The sequence below is a fragment of the Corvus hawaiiensis genome, chromosome 2, assembly GCF_020740725.1.
Source record: "Corvus hawaiiensis isolate bCorHaw1 chromosome 2, bCorHaw1.pri.cur, whole genome shotgun sequence".
Lineage (NCBI taxonomy): Eukaryota > Metazoa > Chordata > Aves > Passeriformes > Corvidae > Corvus > Corvus hawaiiensis.
In genome coordinates this window covers 49,654,826-49,678,563 of record NC_063214.1, presented here as the reverse complement: position 1 = coordinate 49,678,563, position 23,738 = coordinate 49,654,826, and the positions used below count along the sequence as shown (strand labels likewise).

General features: G+C 37.7%; 1 protein-coding gene across 1 annotated transcript in view; it reads left to right on the top strand.

Moving 5' to 3' along the window:
- The window catches only part of LOC125321792 (mitochondrial intermediate peptidase), a 68,469-nt gene that overhangs the window by 22,027 nt on the left and 22,704 nt on the right, over positions 1-23,738 (top strand). Inside the window, exons 11-16 of the mRNA XM_048295110.1 lie at positions 7,563-7,716; positions 8,665-8,742; positions 9,716-9,920; positions 12,697-12,806; positions 18,478-18,552; positions 23,168-23,287. Coding sequence (XP_048151067.1) covers positions 7,563-7,716; positions 8,665-8,742; positions 9,716-9,920; positions 12,697-12,806; positions 18,478-18,552; positions 23,168-23,287 — 742 coding nt within the window. The remainder of the gene's footprint in view (positions 1-7,562; positions 7,717-8,664; positions 8,743-9,715; positions 9,921-12,696; positions 12,807-18,477; positions 18,553-23,167; positions 23,288-23,738) is intronic.

The window sequence follows — 23,738 nt, the reverse complement described above, 5'->3', positions numbered from 1 at the left end:
TTGGGATTCATCAGAACACCACCTGAGATCCATCTCTTTCACCTGCATTTTGAAAGGCATATTCCCATAGAAAACGCTGTGCTCTTCATGCTTTTGGCATTCAGGTATACGGCATGCAGTCCAGTCAGGGAAGCCTAAGTCCCAGAAAGAAGCAAGAGCTCATAGATGAGCTCTAGACTTCTGCAAGTTACCTCTAATTGGTACCTTATTAAGCTTGAAAGTGTTAAAGTATTTGTGTTTGCCCTTCTCTGGTGACATAGGCATCCTAAGGCCCAGAACTCACATTTTAAGCAAAAGGGTATCCAGACAGGGTGTTTGATTCTTGCCCTGGCTTGCTTAGCTGCCCTGCATCCTTTTTCTTAGGAAGTGCTTCCATGTTTCCATGTGTTTACCGGCTTTGGAGACAGCAGTATAATGTTTTGTTGGTGATGTTACTACGCCATGTGCATCATCATCCCCGCTGAATTCTGTCTGTCTGCTCTTCCAGGGCTGCAAATGACGGCATATGAGAAAACCTGTCTTCCAGCTCTTCTTTGCAGTAGTTATTGTCAGTCAATGCTATCTGGCTCCAGAACATTAACCTTACTTCCTAGTAGCAGTAACCCTTAGCAGAAATTTTACTGGTAGCAGAGTGCCTGTTACTGTAGTTCAGTATGGGTCATGATAATTTCCTTTCTGATTTCTTTTCCCAAAAATACTTGAGTGCACTTCCTGTTGCAGATAAAATCGTCACTTGTCTGAATAAATGTGGGGGCAGCTTGCCAAAGAGTGTGCTCATAATAAAGCAGCTGCTTCTTGCAGTTTTATTTCAATTTTTTACTATTTATTTTAACTAGAAGGCATAAAGCTGTACAACTATTCAAGCTCACAATTGATAACAGCTTGAAAATTGTGCATAAAGTGATTCTTAAAATGATTGCTGCTTTAACATATAGTATAAAAATAATTATATGCACAGTAGGGTCATCAACATTTTTTAACGTGTAGATTATGAAGATTGCTTTGCTCTGACTAGTGAGCATTTTTGGGGGTAGGCTATAGCACTTTGGAAATTCTGCATTCTGCTCCTTTTTATGTAGAGTCAGTCAGTAGCAGTTAATTCATTAACTGAAGTTGTTGTCCTTTCATTCTGTTGATTGAGAAGTAATGTGCAGTGGAATCCCAGAATCACAGTATTGTTAGAATTGAAAGAAAACTCTGGAGATCATCTAGTCCAACCCCCTGCCAGGGCAGGAATGCCTTGGTTTTGATAGGGTCTTGCTGGGAGTCTTTAGTCTGCATTTACAAATACACTTGGTTTCATCTTTGAAAAAAAGGGATCAAAGAAGCACCATACACCTGGGATAGAAGATGGGGAACTTTGAGTTTTCCCTTTAGCTTCAGGAGAAATTAATTGTGCAGTCTTGGATCAGCCCTCAAAAAGGCTCTGCATCCTACACAGACAAATTCTGTCTTTGTTACTGGGCTATTTAAAATGCTAAAGGAATGTATTGGGAGAAGTCTTCATCTTAAGGTTTTATGGGGTGTTTTAGAAAATCTGGCCCAGGTCAGAGCATGTTTTGAAGATACAGCTGAGACCCTTTAATGGCATGAGAATTTTCGTTCAAAGGACTCAGGGAAGAGAAGTTTGGATTGCTGTCACAGTCACAGTCCCCAGTGCTGCTGAAAAGTTGAGTTACCATGTTTTGAGATTGGTATGAATTTGAATGCCAAAATACTGTGCCTGGGAAATGTGTTCTTCCAGTTCCACTAATGTCATGTCAGTAACTGAGATTGGGTAATCATTTCTAGCTAACAGATGCTTTTTTCTTGTCATCTGGAAACAGTGAAGTTGCTAATGACTGCTACCATTTGAGTGCCTGAAATCAACCAAGAATCTTTAACAAGGGAACATCTACTTTGTAAACTCTTCCAAATACTTTCCTACACACACCCATATGCCAGATTTAAGTTTTAGAGATCTAATAGAGATTGCAGCATTTCCTGTTCTGTTCATTGAATATTTTTATATTTGGGAAAGGTTCAAATATTTTAATTTCCTCCCTTTTCCCCATTGTCCTCTAATCTTACCTGGTGTTACACCTTTTATTTTTCAGTGAGTAGCATTAAATCTTGAAGGTGGGGGCTCAGGAAAGAGTCAGTCATATGCTTGCTCTTGCCACTGAAAGGCAGGATCATCTATCAGTAATTATTCCAGGAACTGAGGTTTTGGTTATAGGACATGAGTTTCAGATAGCTGAGGTTTTAGCTGATTGCTGTTCCTAAGTAAGCCCAAAGAGAAAGTTTTCCTGGAATCAGTGCAAGTTTGGGGTTAGGCTTTCTTCAGCTATCGTTGGTTGTACTTAATTTGTGAAAATGGAGTTCATGTATGAGGTAGGACCAAATTCAAAACTTGGGAAATGAATCTGTGTTTTGGTGTCTGGCATGATTAGTGCTTAGTGGGTACAGACTGGTATTTACACAAAGATTTTTGAAGATGTATTACACACTTCTTGGAGGAGTAGCTTTTTTTTTCAGTACCCAGTACTCATTTTGAAGTATTATTGGTTATTATCATCTGATTGTGATAATTGTACTATATTATGGGTTTTAACCCCTTTCTCCATAACTCCTGGGACATTGCACTGGCTAGCAAACAAACAATGGATGCCAGATAACTCAAGGTATAATCATCTCTGCTGACTGCTGCTAGGTGTGCCCAAAAGTAATTTAAATATTGGGTCTGTGGCATAGGACACTTGTGGTATTTGAGGATTTTTCAATATCTTCAGCTTTGATCTTTTTTTGCAAACTGATGTAATAAGCAAGGCAGAAATGGACAGTGGAGATCAGAACTAGATACATTTTTGTTTTGGCATTCTGTATTTAAAAAAATGTTGTTTTTCATAACTTTTTCAATTTTCCATTGGCAAGAGGAGCATTAACACACCTTTCATTAAATGTGGGAGAGGTTTGATCCTGACAGTGTTCTACCAGAAGGGACTAAAATTAACTTTGTGTAGTTTCTGTTAAAGTGGTTGTTTAGTCAAGACCGCATTGTAGTCAAAATGTCAAGATTGTGACATCTTCAAGCATTAGCCAGAGCAGGGGCCTGGTTCCTCTGGTGAGTCTGCCTTAAGGCATTATGGTCTGTTAATGCTGTTTTTCTGGAGTGGTGGATAAGTATCATGCTTTTTTGAAAGGACAAAACCATCACAGGTGGATTTCCTGCCACCATCCCCTCCCCCACTTTGGATAGTGACAGTATATTACACAATATTTATCAGAAAGCCTTCTTCCTATCCTTTTCATCCTGGGGTAGGGTCATGATCATGGGGACATTGTGCGCATTCAAGGAGTGTTGAGAATGAGGAAGAAGTAGACATTGATCTTCTCCTTGTAATTTGTTAATGTCAGCTGTTCTATCCATGAAGAAGTATCATTGCTTTCTCCCGCTAGTATGTATCTGTGTTTTTGACAGAAATTAAATAAAAATTAGTTTCAGAGGTTGTTTTTTTCTACCCCTCCAGCAAACACGTTAATCCAGTATTTCAACCGAATGTGGTAATCCTTTGCAGCTAGTATGAAATGTTGTCTTCCTCTGATAAAGGTGGAATCTCTCTCACACTGCAGCTGTGTGTTCTTAGTTCTAGGCTCCATATGACATCTTCACAAAATAGTTGAGGCTGGAAATTTGCTCTGGAGGTCATCTGGTCCAACCCCCTGCTAAAGCAGGGTCCCCTAGGGCTGGGTGTCCCAGATCAAGTCCAGGCAGCTTTTCAATATCTCCAAGTTGCAAGACTCTGTAGCCTCTAGGCTACCTGTGCCACTGCTTGCTAATCCTCACTGGGAAAAAAACGTTTCCTGATGTTAAGATGCAACATCTCATGTTCCATTCTGTGCCTGTTGCCCCTGGTCCTGTCACTGGGCAGCACTGAGAAGAGCCTGGTCTGTCTTCCTGGCACCCTCCCTTCAGGAGTTTATACTCCTTATTAAGATCCCTCTGAGGCTTCTCCTTTCCAGGCTGAACAGTATGGCCGTGTCTCTCTTATCCTGAGGAGTCGAGCACTGGACACAGCACTTCAACACTGGACAGAGTGCTGAGTAGAGCAGAAAGGTCACGTCCCTCAGCCTTCTGGCCATGCTCATCCTAATGCACCCAGGATGCCATTCACCATTCACCTTCTTTGTGGCAAGGGTCCCTCGCTGGCTCATGCTTAACTTGGTGTCCACCAGGACCCCCAGGTCCTTGTCTGCAAAACTGCTTTCTTGCTGGGTGTCCCCCAGCATATACTGGTGCCTGGGGTTGTTCTCCCCAGGTGGAGGGGAGAACTTTTTGAACTTCTTGAGGTTCCTGTCAACCCATTTATCCAGCCTGTAGAGGACCCAGTGGATGGAAGCAAGACCCTCTGACATATCAGCCACTCTTCCAGTTTGGATGGCACTCAGTTTGGTGTTATCTGCCAATGACTGGACAGGACTGGACCCAGTATTGACCCCTGGAGCACACTGCTGGTCCCTGGCCTCCAACCAGTCATTGTGACACTGATCACCTCCCCCTGGTCCCTGCCATTCAGGCAGTTTTCTGTCTGCTCATCCAGTTCATACATCAACAGCTTCTCTGCAAGGATCTTAGGGGAGACAGTGTCAAGGGCTCACTGAAGTCCAAGGAGGTGACGAGCACTGCTCTCCCCTTTTCTGTCAGGCCAGTTATTTCATCATATAAGGTTATTGAGTTATTTGAGCATGACTTGCCTTTGGTGACTCCATGGTGACTGCTCTTGGTGACTTTCTTGTCTTTCGTATACTTGGAAATGGTTTCCACACTTAGCTGGTCCATCAAAAAAAATTCTACTCTTTAGAAAGTTTTGAGCAGTCTCTAAACATCTTTTGATTTTTCTTGTTTCTTGTGTGAAAGTGGTTTAATTTAATGAAGTGTTTTTAAGGGTGCTATTCTTTAATTTCTTATGATTTTCATGTTCTCTTATCCTGCAACTGAACTCACTGTTGGGAGTTACATGTTTTAATCTCCTGCTGCTGTGAAAATCTGATGTTTTATTATGAATGTGAGCTGTTGGTAGTGTTAAATTTTGTTTTACTGAAGTGTGTGTTTGTAGTATTGCATCATATGGGTTCTTTCTTGAAATACCTCGTATACACTTGTCTCTCTTCTCCCAGTGGGCAGGGAGGAAATGGCATGGGAGCCCCAGATGATACTGGATGTGTGGGGGGAGGAGGGTATGCAGGCTTTGCACATAAGCATAGCTTTGACAGGACTGGTTGAAATGCACCCAGCAAAAAAGCCCTGCAAAGAGCCCTTGTGCAACGAAACCACTTGAGCTTGTCTGTAGTATGTATTGAGACAGTACTTTTATAGTCAGTTAAAGATGTTAAATAGAGTTAAAGATGCAATTCTTTGAATTACAAATGGAAAAACTCAGCTTAGTATTCATAGTGGCATGTAGGATGATAGTATAAGATTTTAAAGTGATATGACAAAAAGCAGTTCTAAACTATTATGGAGATTGTAATGATTTGCTGCCAAAAGAAGGGTCATTTTAACCTTGTTTTGCAGGTCTTGTAGTCTGTATGCAGGGAGAGCTTCAGAGCAGAATCAGGAGGTCTGAAGCACTTAGTGGTGTGTTTTAGTTTCCATGGTTATGATCTGGGCAGAAGGCAATCACCGGGCAATTCTATAAAAGTGTGGAGACATCTGAGGTTTACCTGCTAAAGCTTTTCATAAAGTGCCATGTTGAAGGCATCACAAGTCTTAGGAATTACTGACTTAGTAAGTATTCAACACATACCCTGTAATTCTGTGCTTCAGAGTGGAGAGGGGAGCTCTGTGTGTCAATCAGTGTTCTTTGTACTCCAAATTTCTGTGGCTTATATGAAAATTAACTTGTCTCTTCTGCTTTCTTTTAGAGACTTGCTTTCAGTCTTTTTATCTAACTTGATCTAAAGTGATTTATATCATGCTTATTTCCTTGGGTGTAATGACTTTTTGAGTAAGAAGGAAAATGTGCGTATGGCAGTGTGCAGCACGTGAATTTTGGTGTGAAGATCTTGAAGAACTGTGTCAGGATGGTAGAGCCAAAATATGCTCTAATTTCTATGTTCTACTATAGTTAAGAATAGAATGGAGTACACCAGCTTTAGCTTGTTGCATTTGTGGTGTGAAAATAAGCAAAATCTTGTACCTTACCATATTGTGGCTTAGAGGAGTAGCCCCACCCTGCTGTGCATCACAGCTCAGTGATGCCCGTCAGTGAATCGGAGCTGCAGTCATAAGCAGCACTTTGGCAAACGAAGCATCCCCAGTGGGCTTCTTTTTCAGGTCTTCTCTGTGTGGGAGTGGGAATGAAGTAAGGGTAGGTGTTTGGGTAGGGACTGTCTGGTTCTTTCACAGCTGGTCTGTAACTAAACCTTTTGATCACAGGCCTTAAAATAGCGTGGTTCTTGTCTTTGGTGTCCAGCTGTTATAATCTAGCTGATGCATGTTTAAATTTCAATGACTCTGATTCTCTAGAGTTAAGCAGTCTTTACTCTGAGACCCCAGAAAATGGTATAAATAACACTTGGGCTTTGTATGTGAAATGAGGGAAGAGTATTTTTCTCCATTTGGGATGTACACACAACTGCAAGCAGATTCCAGTTGTGATTTTGCTGTTGTCTCAAAAGAATCGCGTGGTGCTGATCAGCTTGTGAAAGGTGTGAGTTTGCAGAGCATTTATTTGCTTGATACACTTGTAGCGTGTTTACTTTTTAGGGTCAGAGTCTCAGGGAGTTTGAGCCCTTTTATAGGCTGCATGCATCTCTGAACTACTTTCTGAAATTTTGTTTGTTCTCAGTTTATATGCATGCATGCAGATGTATGATGTCTTCCTCCCCTATGGGTGTCTTCTGTGCTACAGTGTCTTGAACATAGTTGGTTGACGTTAGGCTCAGGAAGCTTGGCCATGTTTGAAATCCACGTCACATACTAAAATTCTCAGGTGGCTCACAGCTGTAGATGTTTTCTACATGGTTCAAGAGAGTCCCCAGAGCTTGAAGTGTGATTTTTTGTGTGGGAGGTGATTGTACCTACTTGGTGTTTCTGTTGCTGCAGTGAAAGGCAAGACTGCAGAGTCAGCAGTGCTTACCAGTTGGTTTCCTGCCCTAGCTGAGGATTTGGCTTACACCACAGCCAAAGCCAGCTTGTTTTTCTTATCAGTCACACGGTGCAGCCTTGGCATGGGAAAGGCACTTGAGCGCCAGTGGCCTCTTGTGGATCAAAAGCCAATGCTTGGCCACCCATCATGTTGCCATGGTCTGTTTGGGCTACATGTTCACCACATTTCTGAAAATCATAGTAAACGTCTGTTGAATTTGGTATCGAGATTTAAATATAAGAAAAACTGAGATAGTGCAAAGCACTGTGACTGTGACTTGGTTTCACTGTTTGAAAAATAAAGCTGAACATGCTCACTAAGGGCCTTTGGGCTGAACTAGTGTATTTTGTGGCATCCTGTGGCTTGAAGGTGAGTACTGTAGTTTATGTAGCTCTGCTGACTGACTGGTTTGGGATTCTTGTATTCCCTTAGGTACAACATTGATCCTGGCTTGTACTGTCCATTTTTCTCTCTTGGGGCATGCATGGAAGGTTTGAACTCTTTGTTCAGTCAGCTCCTTGGAATCTCCCTCTATGCTGAACAGACAAAGAGAGGAGAGATTTGGTCTGAAGATGTTCGAAAGTTGGTAAGCATTCTTGGTTCCAGCATCTGAAACCAAAGGGCAGATAAACAAGATAGTGTGTTGCTGTGAGCCATGAATCAAACTTTTTTTTAAAGTTCCTTGGGTACCTATCAGAGCACAAACTAGTTGTCTAATTTTAGTTGAAGTTAGACCTCAAGAGCTTTATCATCTCTTGAAATGCCTTTTGGATGGTTGGTGTTTTATGGCCTTAATACTGTATCTGTGTCAAGGAGGCCTGAATCAGAAACAGTTTCTCTGTTTGGAGATTATTGTTGCGCCTTTCTGAATGAGCCCTGTTAGTTTATTTAGTTTCAATTTGTAGATTACTAGAATGCCTTGGGTGTGCGTCCTAGCAGTCATGTGTCTTTGCCTCATTTTTTTGACTATGTATGTCATCTTTACTTTGAGATTGATTTTTTACATCTTTTATTTTTCTGCCCTCTTTTTGGGGGTGGGTTGAAATAAAAACTTGGGCAATAACTTACTCAGCAGGTTCCCAAGTTTTTCTGTTGTCTTCCCTACATTTATTCACTGCCAGATCTCTACTCTTCTATCGCCAGCCTCCAGCAAGAGATGCTGTTCTTTATATAGTGTGGGCCAGTTTATAATTACTCCTTACTCTTTCTATTTTTATTTCCATGGTAAATGAGCTGCTGTTTGCCATTTGGGGGCTACAGACAGTGGTTTTTTAACACAGACAGTACTTTTAATACTAATCTGTGACTAGTTGGTTTTGGGTGAAATGCAGAAATGTCTGTAGTTTGAGAGAGAAGCTGTGAATTTTGTATATATATATATATTTTCAATTAAAATTATGAACAGATTTTACATTAGTTATTCTCAGTTCGTTTGTCATTTATTCATTATAGATCTTGCGATTTGAATATTATGTCTTCAATTTACATGTAATCAGTGCTTTCACTGTGGAAATTATATTCCTTTTTTCTTCAGGCTGTTGTTCATGAAACTGAAGGTTTACTAGGATACATCTATTGTGACTTCTTCCAGCGACCCGATAAACCACATCAGGTAACATTTATGATCTGACTTCAGCTTGGGTTTTATATACGTAATAACTGTAGCTTTAGTGCCGTTTGCATTCAATGTAAATTTAGTAAAACTTGCCTCATTTTAAAATAAACTGAAACAGGGTAAGTCTGTAACTTCATGTGCGGGTTTAGGTAAAATATTTTTTTAGAGTAACATTTCGTTTTAAAAAACATCACCCAGTAGACTGAAGTCAGACTCTGTGGTAACAGGCACTATGGAATGTCATAGAACTCTGTTTAGAGAAATAGTAGATATTGAAACACTTATTTTCTGGCCTACTGTTTACAAGTAGAAACAATCTGACATTTACACTCTCTAGTTTTTGCACTCAACTAGTTTTTATTCTAAATTCTTAAAACTCTAGATGGTTCTGTTGTGGCTCACTCACTGCCTAGTGGCAGTAGATTTGCAATAGGATGCAGTACAGGAGACACTTCACTCAGTAGAAGCATCTGCAAATTACCACCTTTAGTGAGGTGATGAATGGACAAACTTTACATTAGTTTAATATAGAACTCTGATTGCTAGTATTTCACAATATACTAGGAGTGCTGTGTGGTATATTTTATAAAGAAGTTACTGCTGGAGGCTGAGGAGGGAACTTAATCTGTATGTTATGGATGTGACACATCACTAAATTTCTTGGCACTAGTGATATCTCTTAGAAAATTTTAGCAGTTTTGATAATTCTAAAACATAAAGAAATAATTCTATTTTCTAAGAGCAAGACAGTCTTTTCTTTATGGAATCAAGTAATTTCCTTATGAATTCGAAGCATATAATAACGGTGAAGAAACAATGCTGCTATTGAACAACACTGTTAATGATCACTGAATTCTACTTGTGTAACTTGAGTATATGTTCAGATTTGATTAACAGTTTAATTTAATCATGTTTTAGTATCATTGATATAATGACATTGGTTGTCCATATTTGCTTTTACCTTGAAAAGGATTGTCACTTTACAGTTCGAGGAGGCAGGCTAAAGGAAAATGGAGAGTACCAACTACCTGTAGTTGTTCTTATGCTGAGCCTTCCCAAATCAGCAAGAGGTACACCAACACTACTAAGTCCTGGCATGATGGAGAATCTCTTCCATGAAATGGGACATGCTATGCATTCTATGCTGGGAAGAACTCGGTACCAGCATGTCACTGGTAAGGAAGTTATAATAGTGATATTTTTGTTTTAGTCAAATGTTTAGTTTCCAGAAGAAAGGAGTAGATTAAAAAATAAACAGAGCAAAACAAAAGAAGAAAGAGTATGAATCAAAAACGGTTGAGTCATGTTAGTAGTTCTATATCCTTGATGATTTGAGAACACAGTATCAGATCTCCAGATATTATGTAAAACTCAACCAAACAGCACTTGAGTATTCTTTTTTCTAATAATAATTAGGCATTTTTATCTCTTGTTTATGTACTGTTGATCTTTATTCTATTGGGGGTATCCACTCTTGCAAGTTTCTCTTATGTGGAGTTTATAATCATTGGAATAGTTGGTGGCTGGGAAATAGGTTGTACCTAGTGTAAAACCACAATGAATCCTGGGTTGGAAATTAGTTAGGAAAATGAATGAAGGAAATTTAGTGGATTAGATCTTGCAAAGAGTAGTGAGTGTGTTGGCTGGCAGGTCTCTGGCTTCTATAACCTTCTGCAGTTGTGGCAAACAGGTCAAAGACCTGTGCTGACTAAGGCTTCTTGGCATGCTACTTTTTTTACCTGTGGACAGCTTGGTATATTCTTTTCTACAACAGTGTGCTGGAAATCTCAAGTGCAGCAGACATTTACTTATTACAAAAAAACCCCAACTAAACAGATGAGATTGTAACTTCCTTGTCTAAAGAATTTTTTTTTAATATGTTTTACTATTTTTACATTGTTCTAGTGATTCAAAGGGGTGTCATGGCGCAGTTAATGTTTTATCAATAGATACCTTTGCACCAGGGGCAAAATATTCTTTTTTAAGTCTTCCATTTAAAATTAAAATTGACTGAGCTGTTTATAAGTATGTCAGTACAGGACATTGTTAAAACAGATGAACACTGCATAACTCCTTCAGTATAAGCTCTGTATAGTCCTAGGGACAGCTAAGGGCTCTCCCCCACTCCTTCCACTCATATACCCTTGTTCATCTTGAGCTACAGGAATACTTATATGCCCAAAATAGCTGCTTTGGTGGGAGTTCTCCTCTTGTTCTGAATCATGTGTGTCTGCATGTCAAACTCTTGGAGGGGCAGGAAATGGCTAATTTTGAGGCTCAGACTTTCCAGAAGTGCCTGAGTATGGTTTCTGTGTTGCCTTAGCTCCAGGCAATCCCCCATCCCAGAGGATTTCACTCTAGATCTAGCATTGCAAAAGCAGCACTGGAGGCTGGAGGTCAGTGGCATTGTTTCAGCAGAGAATCTTTTTTTTATGGATTTGGAATGTGTAACAATCAAAGGGTCCGTCCCAGGGATGTCTGTTAGGGGCTGTCTGCTCTCATGGAACACTAGGGTGGTAAAGTATGGAAACAAGATGACTACAGGCTAGTGTGAGAACTAAAAATTTTACATTCTAGTTGAGGTGAGCTGAGTATTTGACATCTTTCCTGCTCTCTCTTGCCTTACTTTCCTGTAATTCAGAACTACACACTGCAGATCATGCATTTTCAGAATACAAGGGTAATTTTTGCTATGAAATGGATTTTTCAGCATTGGTGGAGAAACAGAATCACAGTTTTATGTGTCAGTGCAGAACTGCACATAAGTAATGTGTCTGTGAAAGGGTCCAATGTGATTTGAAATTGCACGAGAGCTATATCTAACAGCAGTAAGTGTTAGAATGGTAAAGGTACTGCTGAAACCTCATGCAATGTTTGGGCATGGCTTTGTGTGTCTAGTCTGAAGTTGAATTCCAACTGCAGCAGGTACAGAGAAGAACTAGAATGGATAGTTTCTTAGACTTTATCTTGCCTTTGGATAATAATGGCTCAGAGAGAATATCGTTTCTCAATTTAGTAGGTAAGAACCAGTGTGAAAAAGGTTATTTATACCGAAGAGCAGTATCAGTCTGAATCATTGAGTATAAACAAATTATAAATTAAGATTAAAAATTAGAGAAAGGTTTTTAGAAGCCAAAGGAGTGATTTTAAAAGCTAGTGTCCAAAACATAATAAAAACACACTGGAATTTAAGACTAATTCTGAATGTTGACATTGTGTCTGGCAGACAGGGATAGAGGTGATGACCCACTATGAAATCAACAACTTTTACATTGCTAACTTTAATATAGAAATTAGAAATTCAGCTTTGATTTGGCGATGTGTTACACTTTTTAATAACTTCCATTGGGTGAGATGCTGATAAAGATTAGAATAAATAAGGTTTTTGGGAAAGTGCTTTTTGAAAATGCTAACAGCTAAGATGTTACCTCATTGCACTTACATAGAACATGTCTGCAATCTGCAGGAGTGTTCCTTGAATGAATGACTTGGTATTATAAAGTGAGGTTAATATAAAGCATAAGTAAGCTCAGCAAACAGATGGAAGCTAAAAATTGTAACTGTGAATGGGATTAAGGCAGAGTTTTATTTACATTGTAGTTTAATTTAGGTTTAGGACACTTAAAAGATTTGGTGTTTCATGTAGGGCCAGTTTGGCTACAGTCTGGTTTAGTTTAAAAAGGGTGTGATCCGGAGCTTTATAAGGTGCCTCACCCAGCTGTTCAAATATTTTGTTTTACTTTGTGATTTATAGTAAAATGTGTAGCATCATAATGAAGCTTTTCTGGCAGTATGTACAATAATGGAAATAAAATATTGACTTAATAAATGAAAGAACATTAAAGTTCACCAAAAGTCCAAACTGAAAGTTGCAAAACCTTTTGGGAAGAGTTAACTATTTGTGTTAATGGAAATAGCAAATGCTAATGTGTACAATTATTCTACCTCTAGGAACCAGATGTCCTACTGATTTTGCTGAAGTTCCCTCAATTCTGATGGAGTATTTTGCAAATGACTATCGAGTGGTTAACCAGTTTGCAAGGCATTATAAAACAGGACAGGTAGGAAAAAATAGTATGTAAAATATTGAAAATAGGAATACGTGTATTTAGGAAAATAATAATATTTACATGTGTCATTTATTGATAATATTTAAAGTAGAGATAAACAATGGATAAAATTACTTTAGTATTACAATTCCAGTTATTCAGAAAAAAATGTTAATATTGTCATAGCAAAAAAGATAAATGTAGTCTGTGGAAGAATACTAGATTCTTATATCCAAGGTTCCAATTACATATTTAAAACTTAAGCCTTCTTTTCCTACAAAGTGTAGTAGGTGAATAGCTTCTGAGGGAAGGAGTTGTTTGGAATGCTTTAATATAATTACAGGTAAGTTATGACAAAAATAGGATTTGTCATTTAACTCTCTTGAAGTCTGTCTTAAAGCTCAGGTAGCAAATCATGGGCGTAAATGGAAATGATCTGCAGTGTTTCAAAATTTCCATATTTAGCACAGTGTAGGGCAGTGATTGAAGTATTTTGTGATGAAAAACATACTGCTCCATTTAGCATTATATTAGGATTAGTTAGATTCTGTCAGTCATGAATTTCTGCATAAAACTCTGGTGCCTTTTTTGCATCAAGTTATTTTTTATCTGTCTGTTGCAAGGATGTGCTTTCTGTGGGGTATTTGGAAAACAGTGCTCTTTGGAACAAGGTGACTTTTAGTGGTTGCTTTAAGACATGGCAATAGAAAATGGTTTCTGTTTGTACAGACATTTCAAAAATTCCTCCTCAGTTGTGTAGTATTACACTTAATTGGAGCTTTTTATCCAATACTAAGCATTGAGTATATTTCAGTATTATGGAAGTAGAATTATGTTTGCTTCCATTGAACAGTTAGGAAAATATGTTGCTTAAGTTCTATTTTAATAGATACTATCTGAGAAATTTGCTCTGTAATTTTTTTTTTTTTTTTTTTTTTGCAACAGAGCAGTCGTTTCTGCAGAATTGATTGCACTAAGAAAAGTCTCTTTGAAGCCTGGGAGTTAAACAAACTCTGTTCAGGGGTGCTGATCATTTATCTATTTGAGTCCACATACAGAAATATGGCTTTCTAATGTTCTCTGTAAAGTTCATGTAGTGTTTAAACAGCATGAAGTTAATCTGATTGCGTATGAGTTCAGAGAATGAGCTTCACTAAAACATCTGAAAGAGATTCATGGAACATTATTTATGGCTTTGTATTTTCAAAATGACTTAACAAATCTAAACCATGTCTAGTTTCTGTGCAAAAGCTAAGAACCAGATGCTGTGTCCCATTTGGCATTTCCATAAACTTCTTCTGTTTATTGGTGGTGAAATCTTCCCCTTTCAGAGACCAATTGAGAGAGGTTTGATGTAGAAATCCAGTCTTGAAAAGCGCAAGAATGGATTATGCTGAAAGATGAGAAGAGCCTGAAACTGTTCTGTGTCTCTTGAGGCTTTAGATGGCTTCCTTTTAATTGCTTTTTTAAAAATTTAGGATGGATTTTTAAGCCATTATCCAACATACATAAATCTGCTTTTGCTTATGTTGGTTCATCTAAGCTGATTTTAAGAATCTGATATTGGATTTCTGTGTCTGTCATTTAAATACAAATAGATTGAAGTAATCTCTTCTGTTTTGTATATGCCATGAAGTACTTTGAGTTGAAAATCTCATCTCTCTTACATTTTCAATTGCACAAAGATCTTTTTGGGGCTTATTTTCTCTGCTTGTTCCCTGATTAATTTTTCTGTTTTGCAAATAGGAAATTCAATCTTTTTTGTTGTTGTTGTTTCTCCAGTTTTTTATTTATTTGAAAGAAAAATGAGTCCACTTTACTCCTTTTCAAGGGGAAGTAAGGAAGGTGGACAAAAAAGTTAAAATGTGAAAATTGTGAAACCATTTTATCCAGATGTTGTTCCATATAAGAACTTCAATTAAGTTTCTTATTAATTAAGAGACTGAGCTTTTCTGTGCTAGAAGGACCTTTTCTGCAACAACTACACCAACATAGCTCTGCTGAATATTGTCGGAAGGAGAGCTTTCTACTGACCCCGTTTGTGTCAGAGGCAATGCAGATAATCTGACAAAGCATCCTTCTTTTGGCATTGCTGCATTTACACTCTAGTTTTTGCATGCAGACTTCAGGTGGTGTGATTTTTAATATTCCTACTGAACATAATTGCATCAGAAAAACTTGTCAGCATAGTCTCAGCTTATGTTTGCCATTGCTATAAAAGTCAGTTGTAGAAGGACTCATCCTAGAGGATCTGCACTTAGGATCAGTGCTTATGCTTGTGGGAACAGGAGGGGAAAGAGGTGTTTTGATTATTAAAAAATGTGAGCTGTTGAAAACTGTATTTCACTAGCATTGCAGAAAAAAAAATTGATGGGCAGACCTTCAAAGATGAGAATGCATTTAGATGTAGATCATGAGGATCTGGTCCAAAATATCTTGAAGTTTATAGAAAGCTTGTCTCTGCCTTCTGTCCATTTGAAAGGTTGTGCTGTTGAATACTGAGGAGTAACAAAGCTTGCAAGCTCTTCTGTCAAAAGAGCAAGTCTTTTGAACTTAGTTGGAAAGGCTGGCCAGTACAAATCTGTTTGTTTCAAAAAAATAGCAGGCCTAGTTTTCCTTTCATCTGAAAGATGACTCAAACCAAAAAATCCTTGAGATAAAACAAATGAATAGAGAGGACTGTGGTAATTAGTTAATAAAGCTGAATTAGTCATGTAAGCTCATGAAGTCAAGCCATACAAAAATGAGGGTATTACAGTGCTTAAGCGGACAATCTGATGCATGGGTGCCATTCTGTATCACTGTGATTGTTTGTTTAATTTCATTTGTAAAGTGCACAGATATGTGGTAGGTCTGAGCTAAATAATTTTAAGCTTATGTGTCTTTGGAGGCTCTCTTGAACAAAGGCCAGTGTTTGAGCTGTTCAAATTTGAACTGAGTTCATTTTTCACAGAGATGAAATTACAAAGACATTATTGTATTAGCATGATTACAAGAATAAGCCCACGAATAGTAAACAGTTGTAATGTGTTGCAGTTACTACACAACAGTAAGGAGTTAAGCATGCTTTGGGACACAGGGAATTCTGTTCTTTTAGCCACCACAAAAAACATGCTGAAAAATTAATTCCAAGATCTTAAAGTTACTTAATGGAGAAGAATGGAAAAGTGGACCTCAAAGTAAAACATGTAGTGTTTAAATTTAAAAAATTGAATGGTTATGCAATTTGACACAGTTTTAGCCAAAGCTCTGTGAAGTCTTTCTTTTAGAAGGAAGATGACAGTTTCATTCTGGTTTTATCGGAGAGCTCATCTTTCAGGAGAAGTAAAGGAAGAATGCTGATGCCTTTTTTTTAATTCTCTCAGCTGCTTACTAAGGGGCTGTGTGGGATTGTAATGGACCAAGGAGGAATAATTTCTATTGCCTGAAACAGTACATGTTCCAGTTCAAGACCTCAGCATATCTGTGTGCATGACATTCACAGAAACATACCTTGGAGTGGAGTCATGATCTTTGAAAAACCCTCTGGAGCCAAATTTTGCTTTCCTGAAATCTTAAGTATTAAGATCCCAAAGGTGTTTTGGGAAAAATAAGTGATTTCTTTATCAATTTGAATTCTTTCAATCTAATCTAATTTTGGCAGTGTTTTTCTGGTGCCAAATTCTGCTTGGCATGTGAATTATGATCACAACACGATCTTTGAGCCAGTAGTAGCATTGATAGATTTTTTAAAAAGGCATAAATGTTTTTTTCTCCTTTGCCTTTTTGTCAACAGGTGTAGCCGTAAGAATGACTTGTACTTTCTTGTTGATTTTAATCTGCTCAAATAGTATAGAGCTACCTCTTCAATGCACAGTGGATTGACATTGTTTGGCATTCATATGGCTACAAAAAAAGTTAACAGAATTTTCTTGGAGTCTCTTGGTAAAATTACCTATATTTTACTTGATGTCTAGAACTTCCTCTTGCCATCATTTAATATAGATGAAATATAAAGTTGAAATACCATTATGTTGAAAGAGTTAGTTTGACCTTACTGGTAGGAGGGCTCTTGACTTTAAATATTAACTTTGTAAAATATACATATTTGCTGTTGCTAAGCTTTTAGTTGTTCAGGTCTTTTAACACCGACAAATTACAGTTTAAGAATTCCCGTTCAGTTTTCTCACACTTTGCTGTATCCAACAAATGGATGCGCCTAGAAGAAATAATTTTTGTTTAATTCCGTGTTGTGCTACTTCATTAGGAAAAGAAGGCCTCCCAAAAGCTGCCAAAATTTGCTGATAGGTTTTGTGCTTAACAAATTCCAAATTCTATAGGTTTCCTTGTTGAAACCGTGTTGCTGCAAACCCGGATGTACTTTAGTTCCAAGATGAGAGGGCACTGAAGGGTGTGCCTTACTTGTGTAGGAGGATGAGACAGAGACATTCATAGAACAAGGAGAGTAATTGTCCAACCAAAATACTTTAACCAGTTGTAACTTTTTTTCTGCTTTACTTTCTGCCTTATTAAATGCTATGGTTCTATACCATGCTTGACCTAGCTAACTTTTGACTTGGAGAAGAGGTTGCAAGCCTTAGCAAGTACTGCATAAAGCAGCTGTGCAACCAGAGAACTTTTCTTACCCGCTTGAGCTTTGAGGTTCTAGAATTAATTGATAACATTTTCTTCACTTATGTGTAACTTCTCTAGAGCTGGGTTTTTATTCTGTGAACATTGTTTGGCTTGAAGTCATATCATTTGCAGGGAATCTAAACATATGGCTCTGCTGCATCTGTAGACTTTCTTGGATTATTTTTTGAATGCTTCAACACACTAGAAAAGCATAGGAGGAATTTTAGAGTCAAGTTTAATATCTACCATCTCTATTACATTGTACAACTTGTAGTACCTCTCTTAATGTTTTAGTAATAATGCAGTTTTTTAAGCATATTTAGTTTGTTTGGTTAAGGAAGCGGCTAGCAAAAAAAAAAGAAAAACATCTATTGAAAATCTTCACAAAGTGGTGGAAGAAGTGTAAGGTCAAGCATTCATAGATATTCTTAAAAATCTGGCATTAAAAAGTCTTTGGATGTACTTGCAGACATCTGGATGGAAAGTCAGAAAGTTTGCTTATTGACTTGAAAAGTGTTCCTGACTTTCAGTATGTGGTGGCATGGATAATTTTATTGCCATAGATGTGGAATAAATTCAACTTTGTAAAAAATTTCAAAGGGTGGATATTTACTGTTCAGTACAACTAAATATTTTTATGTGGGTTAGGGTAGAAGGTCTGATGCTGTCTCAGTTGAAGTTATGAAAACCCGGTATTACTAAGCTCAGTACTATGAGTTATATGATGTGGGAGGGCTTTAATTGCCCCAATCTGTTCTTTATGTCTAAAAATAGTAATAACATTTTTAACAGGCATATAAGGGAATATGGAATCAGTTATAGAGAAACAAACAGATTTCACACAGTGATTTCTCTTTTGCTATGTGGATTAGTGCTAATATCTTAATTGGCCATTTAATGCATAGCTCAGCAAATACTTCCTTCCTCAATGCAAAGCACTTCAAATGTATTTTAATACCACCAGGGGTTTTTTTGTATCTTCGGCCTCTTCTAGTAATTAGCTGTTTAAATACTATTTACAAATATACAATAAGTCTAAATTTGATCTGTTGTTTTTTTTTTATTCAAGCCACTACCAAAAAACATGGTGTCAAGACTATGTGAGTCCAAAAAGGTGTGTGCTGCAGCTGATATGCAACTCCAGGTATGTTTTTTGCATTCTAGTTTCTACTCTTTATTCAGAACTCGCAAAACTTGTTCATATGATTTGACCAAATTTTTTATTTTAATGTAGATGTGTTATCTAAGTATATGCAAATTAATTAAAATTAATTCATTTTTATATTAGTTGTCATGTTTGTTTTTCTGAACATATTCTGTGTTGTCTGCTTAAACCTAAATGCTGATATCTGTAGGAAAATATCGTGAAAACCAGAGGTTTTGAAAATGGTTGGATTATCAGAATTCCCAAATGTGGTTTAAGATTGAATTCTTGAATTAATGGAGTAATTCAAGGAGAACTTGCAGTAGAGGAAGTATTGTGTACCTTGGATCATTAAAATTTAGTAGGACTGCGAGATACAGGCTACCATAGTAAAATCAAGCCAGCAGGTTTATTTACTAGAAAGTGATTTGAGCTCCTTGTCTTCTGTAGCTCCTGATGAAAGTGGCCACTTGTCATATCAAAATGGCTGGCTGAGCTGTAAGGATGTAAGACTTCTCTCTCACAGTGTTAGGAGAAGTAACTAAATTCATAAACCGTTATTTTCTGTGGGTAGGTATGACTGATCAGTCATTTCTGTAAACAATCAGTGATACTGTTCTTCAAAGAAAGTAAAGGAAATTAGTCTTCTATCTAAAATGGTATTTGATCCTTTTCAATCCTGCAACAGCAGTTCTTGGATATGTACAGTAGCATTAGCATCCAGCCAAGTTTTTTTACAGTGAGCATTTGGCTGCATTTAGTGTGCTACAAGTTTTTGCTGTGTGATTTTTGTGATTTTGTTTTCTTCTTTGTTTTGCCTTAAGCCAAAACATATAGTTTTTCCTTTTACAATTAACCTGGTGTTTAGGTGAGATAACTCTGCTAGTACCTTAGTAAAGGTTAGTTACTGAGACGTGGAAAGAAACAAATTTACAGATCTTTGGAATTTTTCCATTTTTTCCCATGGGTGCCTAATCATTGACTGGTGCTGGCAATGATGCAGTGATTAAGCAGGCTGCTTGCCCTCAAATTACTCTTCTGTAACTAAAGTTCAACCAGTTTCAACCTGTGCCAAATGACCACAATGCCACACTGAATAATATTATTCATTTCCTACTTTCAGCACTGTGTTTTTGGAGATTCCAGATATAAAACCTGCAGAAATGTGCACTCATTTCAGAGAGACAGATTGGCAGAGCTGTTCTGTTTAATAATTCAGAAAAAAATATCCCAGAGAAGTTAAGTACATGGCAAATATAAAGCTAATATATTTCTTTGCAGAACTGCATATTGTTACTAATGCAGATTAAAAAGCAAAATATATTTTAGTCTTCAGATGCCGAAGTATATATGTGCTGCTAGTTGTATGCCTGAAAAAACTGTGAATAAAGGTTCTAATACTGTTTCTCCAGACTTTGCAAAGACTGTATTCTATAATGATGGCTAGATGCTATGTTAGCTGTATTTGACCTTTAAAAGAAGAAAAAATGCTGACAAATATTCCAGCAGTGTGTAAAACGCCTGGAGGTTCTTCTGTGGTGTGTTCAGAAAATAAGTATTGGCATGTGAAAGTAAGAAATATTGCTGCTTTTTCATAACTATAATACCTCTGAATTTTCTTTTAGGTCATGTAATCAGTTACTCAGAAGGAAAGATAGGAGAGTCCATACATCTTCTCCTAAGGCTTTTGCCAGGCAGATTGAATCCCAGAGTCTTTCAGTCGGTAGTAACTTCACTGGAAAATGCCTAAGTGTTTGCATATTAATACTATTAAGCAGACAAGGAGCTAGAAAGAACTGGAATCAAGTGAAATTAATAAATACCAATGTAAGTGCAAAGTAGAGAGGCAGTATGAAAATAAATAACTATTTGATGGCGTTTTTTTATTTTTAGGTCTTTTGAGAAATGTGAGAAATTTTCCTGAAATTAGAAATCATCTTCTATCTACTGCTTGATATTAAGTATTAGCTTGCCCCTCAGCAGTATCACCTAAAATCCTGTGGTCCTGGGATGTGTTTCCCTTTCCCATTTCAAAGGCCTGTGTAAACACACAGAACTGTGGTTTGTAGATGGAAATGCATATGGGTATAAAGTTCATCCAAGTTTATTTTCAGGGATGGTTTTTTTAGCCGTGCTGTCCAGGTGGCCTGGCTCATAGCTTTCTTCCCACACTTCACATGTGGCAGGATCAAGGGAGAGCTTATAGCTGCCTTCAGTGACTCATTTCCCTATCACCACATTGTTCTTCAGGCAGAACGTTTCCCTATTTCCTTGCTGTGAGTTGAGCTTTTGCTCTGTCTCCTTGACCACAAACTACTCGACTCCAAATTTCACTTTAGAGAAGGTCCACTGCAGTGCAGATGCAGTTCCTCCATCTCATGAGGAACACTGAAGTGCAACTGCAGACTGGCCCTAGCAAAGATGGGAGATAGAAAAAAGAGGATTAAGGCTGTGCTGATGCTGGACACTAAAGTCTATTGTCAGATGCTGAAGTTACTCATGTTTGATTTGAGTTTTTTAGAGAGGGGAAGTTGGTCTGAAATGACTCCTGCAGAGTTACAAAGGTCTAGGGTGACAGGAGAAAGTGTGCTTTCTAGGACTGTTACATCAGGTAATTTTCAGGTCTATTCATGATACTTACTGTGGGTCATACTCTCAGTCACCCTTGCTACCATAAATGCTGTAGCTTTTGTTAAACTGTGTAAAAAAAAATGATTGGGATTCTGGTGACTAGGAATGCAAAGCCATTGTAAAGCCTCTTTCTTTTCTTAGATAAATAAGAGTAAAAAAATATTGCAGTTTTTGCAGGGTTGTGTAGGTTTCTCATTATATTATTAGTCTGAACAGATGCTTGCTGCCTATTCTAGGTTTGTAGATGATCAGTGTTGAGTGTTTACATGTCTTGTTCAGTGTTGCTACCTGGGACACAAAACTTGCAATGTCATTAATGGATGATTGTGCAAGTTGAGTCTTACTGACCTCTCTTCTCCTCATTAGCCATGTAAGAAGCAAGCAGGAAATCTAGGAGTAGCTCCTGCAAGTCATGGCTTATTTACCCCCCTACTTAGAACCCTCAGTTTTTCGTGGAAAAAAAATCAATGTGCACATTTGTTATTTGTCAAGAGAACACTGTCAAAGGGTTTATCAGAATTCTGTGTGTTAGAAGACAGTCTATTCAAACAGAAAGAATCTGCTCCTTTAGAAACAGTCACAATTTTGATGAAAATACATGTTGTATCCAGAACAAATAAAAAGATGCTGAATTCTGATAAACTACTAAAGACTTCAGAATGATTTGTACTAAAATTTCATAATAAAGAATCTTTTCAGAGGTTCAGGGGGTTATGTTATTTAGATGACATAAAACATCCAAACAACTTTTTCTCCATAAAATTTCGTGGTTATAGGTCCTGGAACAGTGTATTTATGTCACTGGGGATGGTATTGCACCCTGGGAGTGTGACTGGGCCTGAATCTCTAGCCAAATTATTTGCTTCATTGCTTGCTCAGAAGCTTCTTGAGGCTCCTTATTGTCAATTTTCCCACGAAGTGTGCCTACCACAGAATGACCTGACCTGAACTCTTCCCTTAAACATCTGGATCCATCAAACTTCTCAAAAATATCTTGTGTTGCACAACAGTGGATGTCCTCTTTTTCTGTCTTTCCTGCACTTCCACAGATTAGGAAATTTTCATATTAAAAAAAAGGCTGCAGTCATTTTCAGTGATGGCACACACAGAGCCTTGGCACTGTCTTCTGTCCATGCCTGTTTCATGTTGCTGTGCCAGATAACTCTGCTTTGCTGTCTTTGCTTGGAAAATCTTTTTAATGGTGCTGCTCTCCAAACACCTCAGTAATTTGGACATGGAAAAATTGCTTATGGAGTAGCTCTTACTTCCGGCAAAGTACCAACCCAATGCAGTGTGCTTTGAGCTAAGCTTACACTTAGCAATTTATTGCTCTGATGGTGAGAGCTAAAATAAAGGAAAAATCTGCCTTAGTACTACACTGTTGCAGGGCTCTAGCAGAAACTCAGTAGCATCAGCAGCTCTGTGCAATGGACATGGTGCTTTTAGGTCAAAGGTTGGACTTGATAAACTTGGAGGTCTTTTCCAACCTCAATGATCCTGTAATTCTTATGTTCACTGCCTAAGCCATAACTTGTCCCTGCAGGGGTGAGGTGTTCTCATGGCTGTATGTACATGTCTTGAAGTAGCTTATTTTGCAGTGTCCACTTAAATAACTTTAAAATAACTTAAATAAATTTAAAATAGGATTTTTAATAAATCCATTTGAAAATAATTTTTTTGAAGAGGGGAATTGCTGGAGCGCCTTAGGGACAGATCTTAATTTATTTTAAAATGCAGACAATTTAGTACTGCCAGTGTGCTAAGTGACCTAAACATAGATTTATTATAGGGTCATGATGGTGGTGGTTTGTGTACTCCAAAAACCTGTTTCTCTCCTTATATGTTATACAAATAATAGAAGATTTTCAAACCATATATATTTAAACTATTCCCTCTCCCTAGTCCATCTCTCATTCTTTGTGTCTTTTTTGGTTTTCATATGCCAATAACATGTGCCAAAGACAAATGTATTTTCTCTCTTCAGGTATTTTATGCTGTCTTGGACCAAATCTACCACGGTAAACACCCTCTAAAAAAGTCAACCACAGAAATTTTAAAGGAAACTCAGGAGAGAGTTTATGGGTTGCCATATGTACCCAATACAGTGAGTAGCAACAGAGTAACTGTATAAATTGCACCTTTTCTTTGATAGCATATTAATACCCCTCCCTCTCCCAGACCCTTACCCTGCACACTCATATGCTTATTGCTGTTTTGTTATATTGAAAGAGTTTTCTCTTTCACTCACTTTATTCAGAGAGTATGGTGTTGGAAATATTCAGCCAAAAATCAAAATTTAATTAAGGTACTTGTTTCTGTATAGGTATAGTCTTGTAATGATGAACTTCATTACTTTGCCTTTATTTTCTTATTGAGGAAGGCACCAGAAACAATATATTGGAAAGAGGGTTTATTTGAGCTTTTCAAAGGCTGCTTATGAAAGGCAGCAAAACACTGTGCTGCTCATTGGTGTTTGTATACTGTCAGCATGAGAGAAAGTGTGGAGCAGGAATTGGAAGTGTTTTTCTCACTGTATTCCTGTGACCTTTGTCATG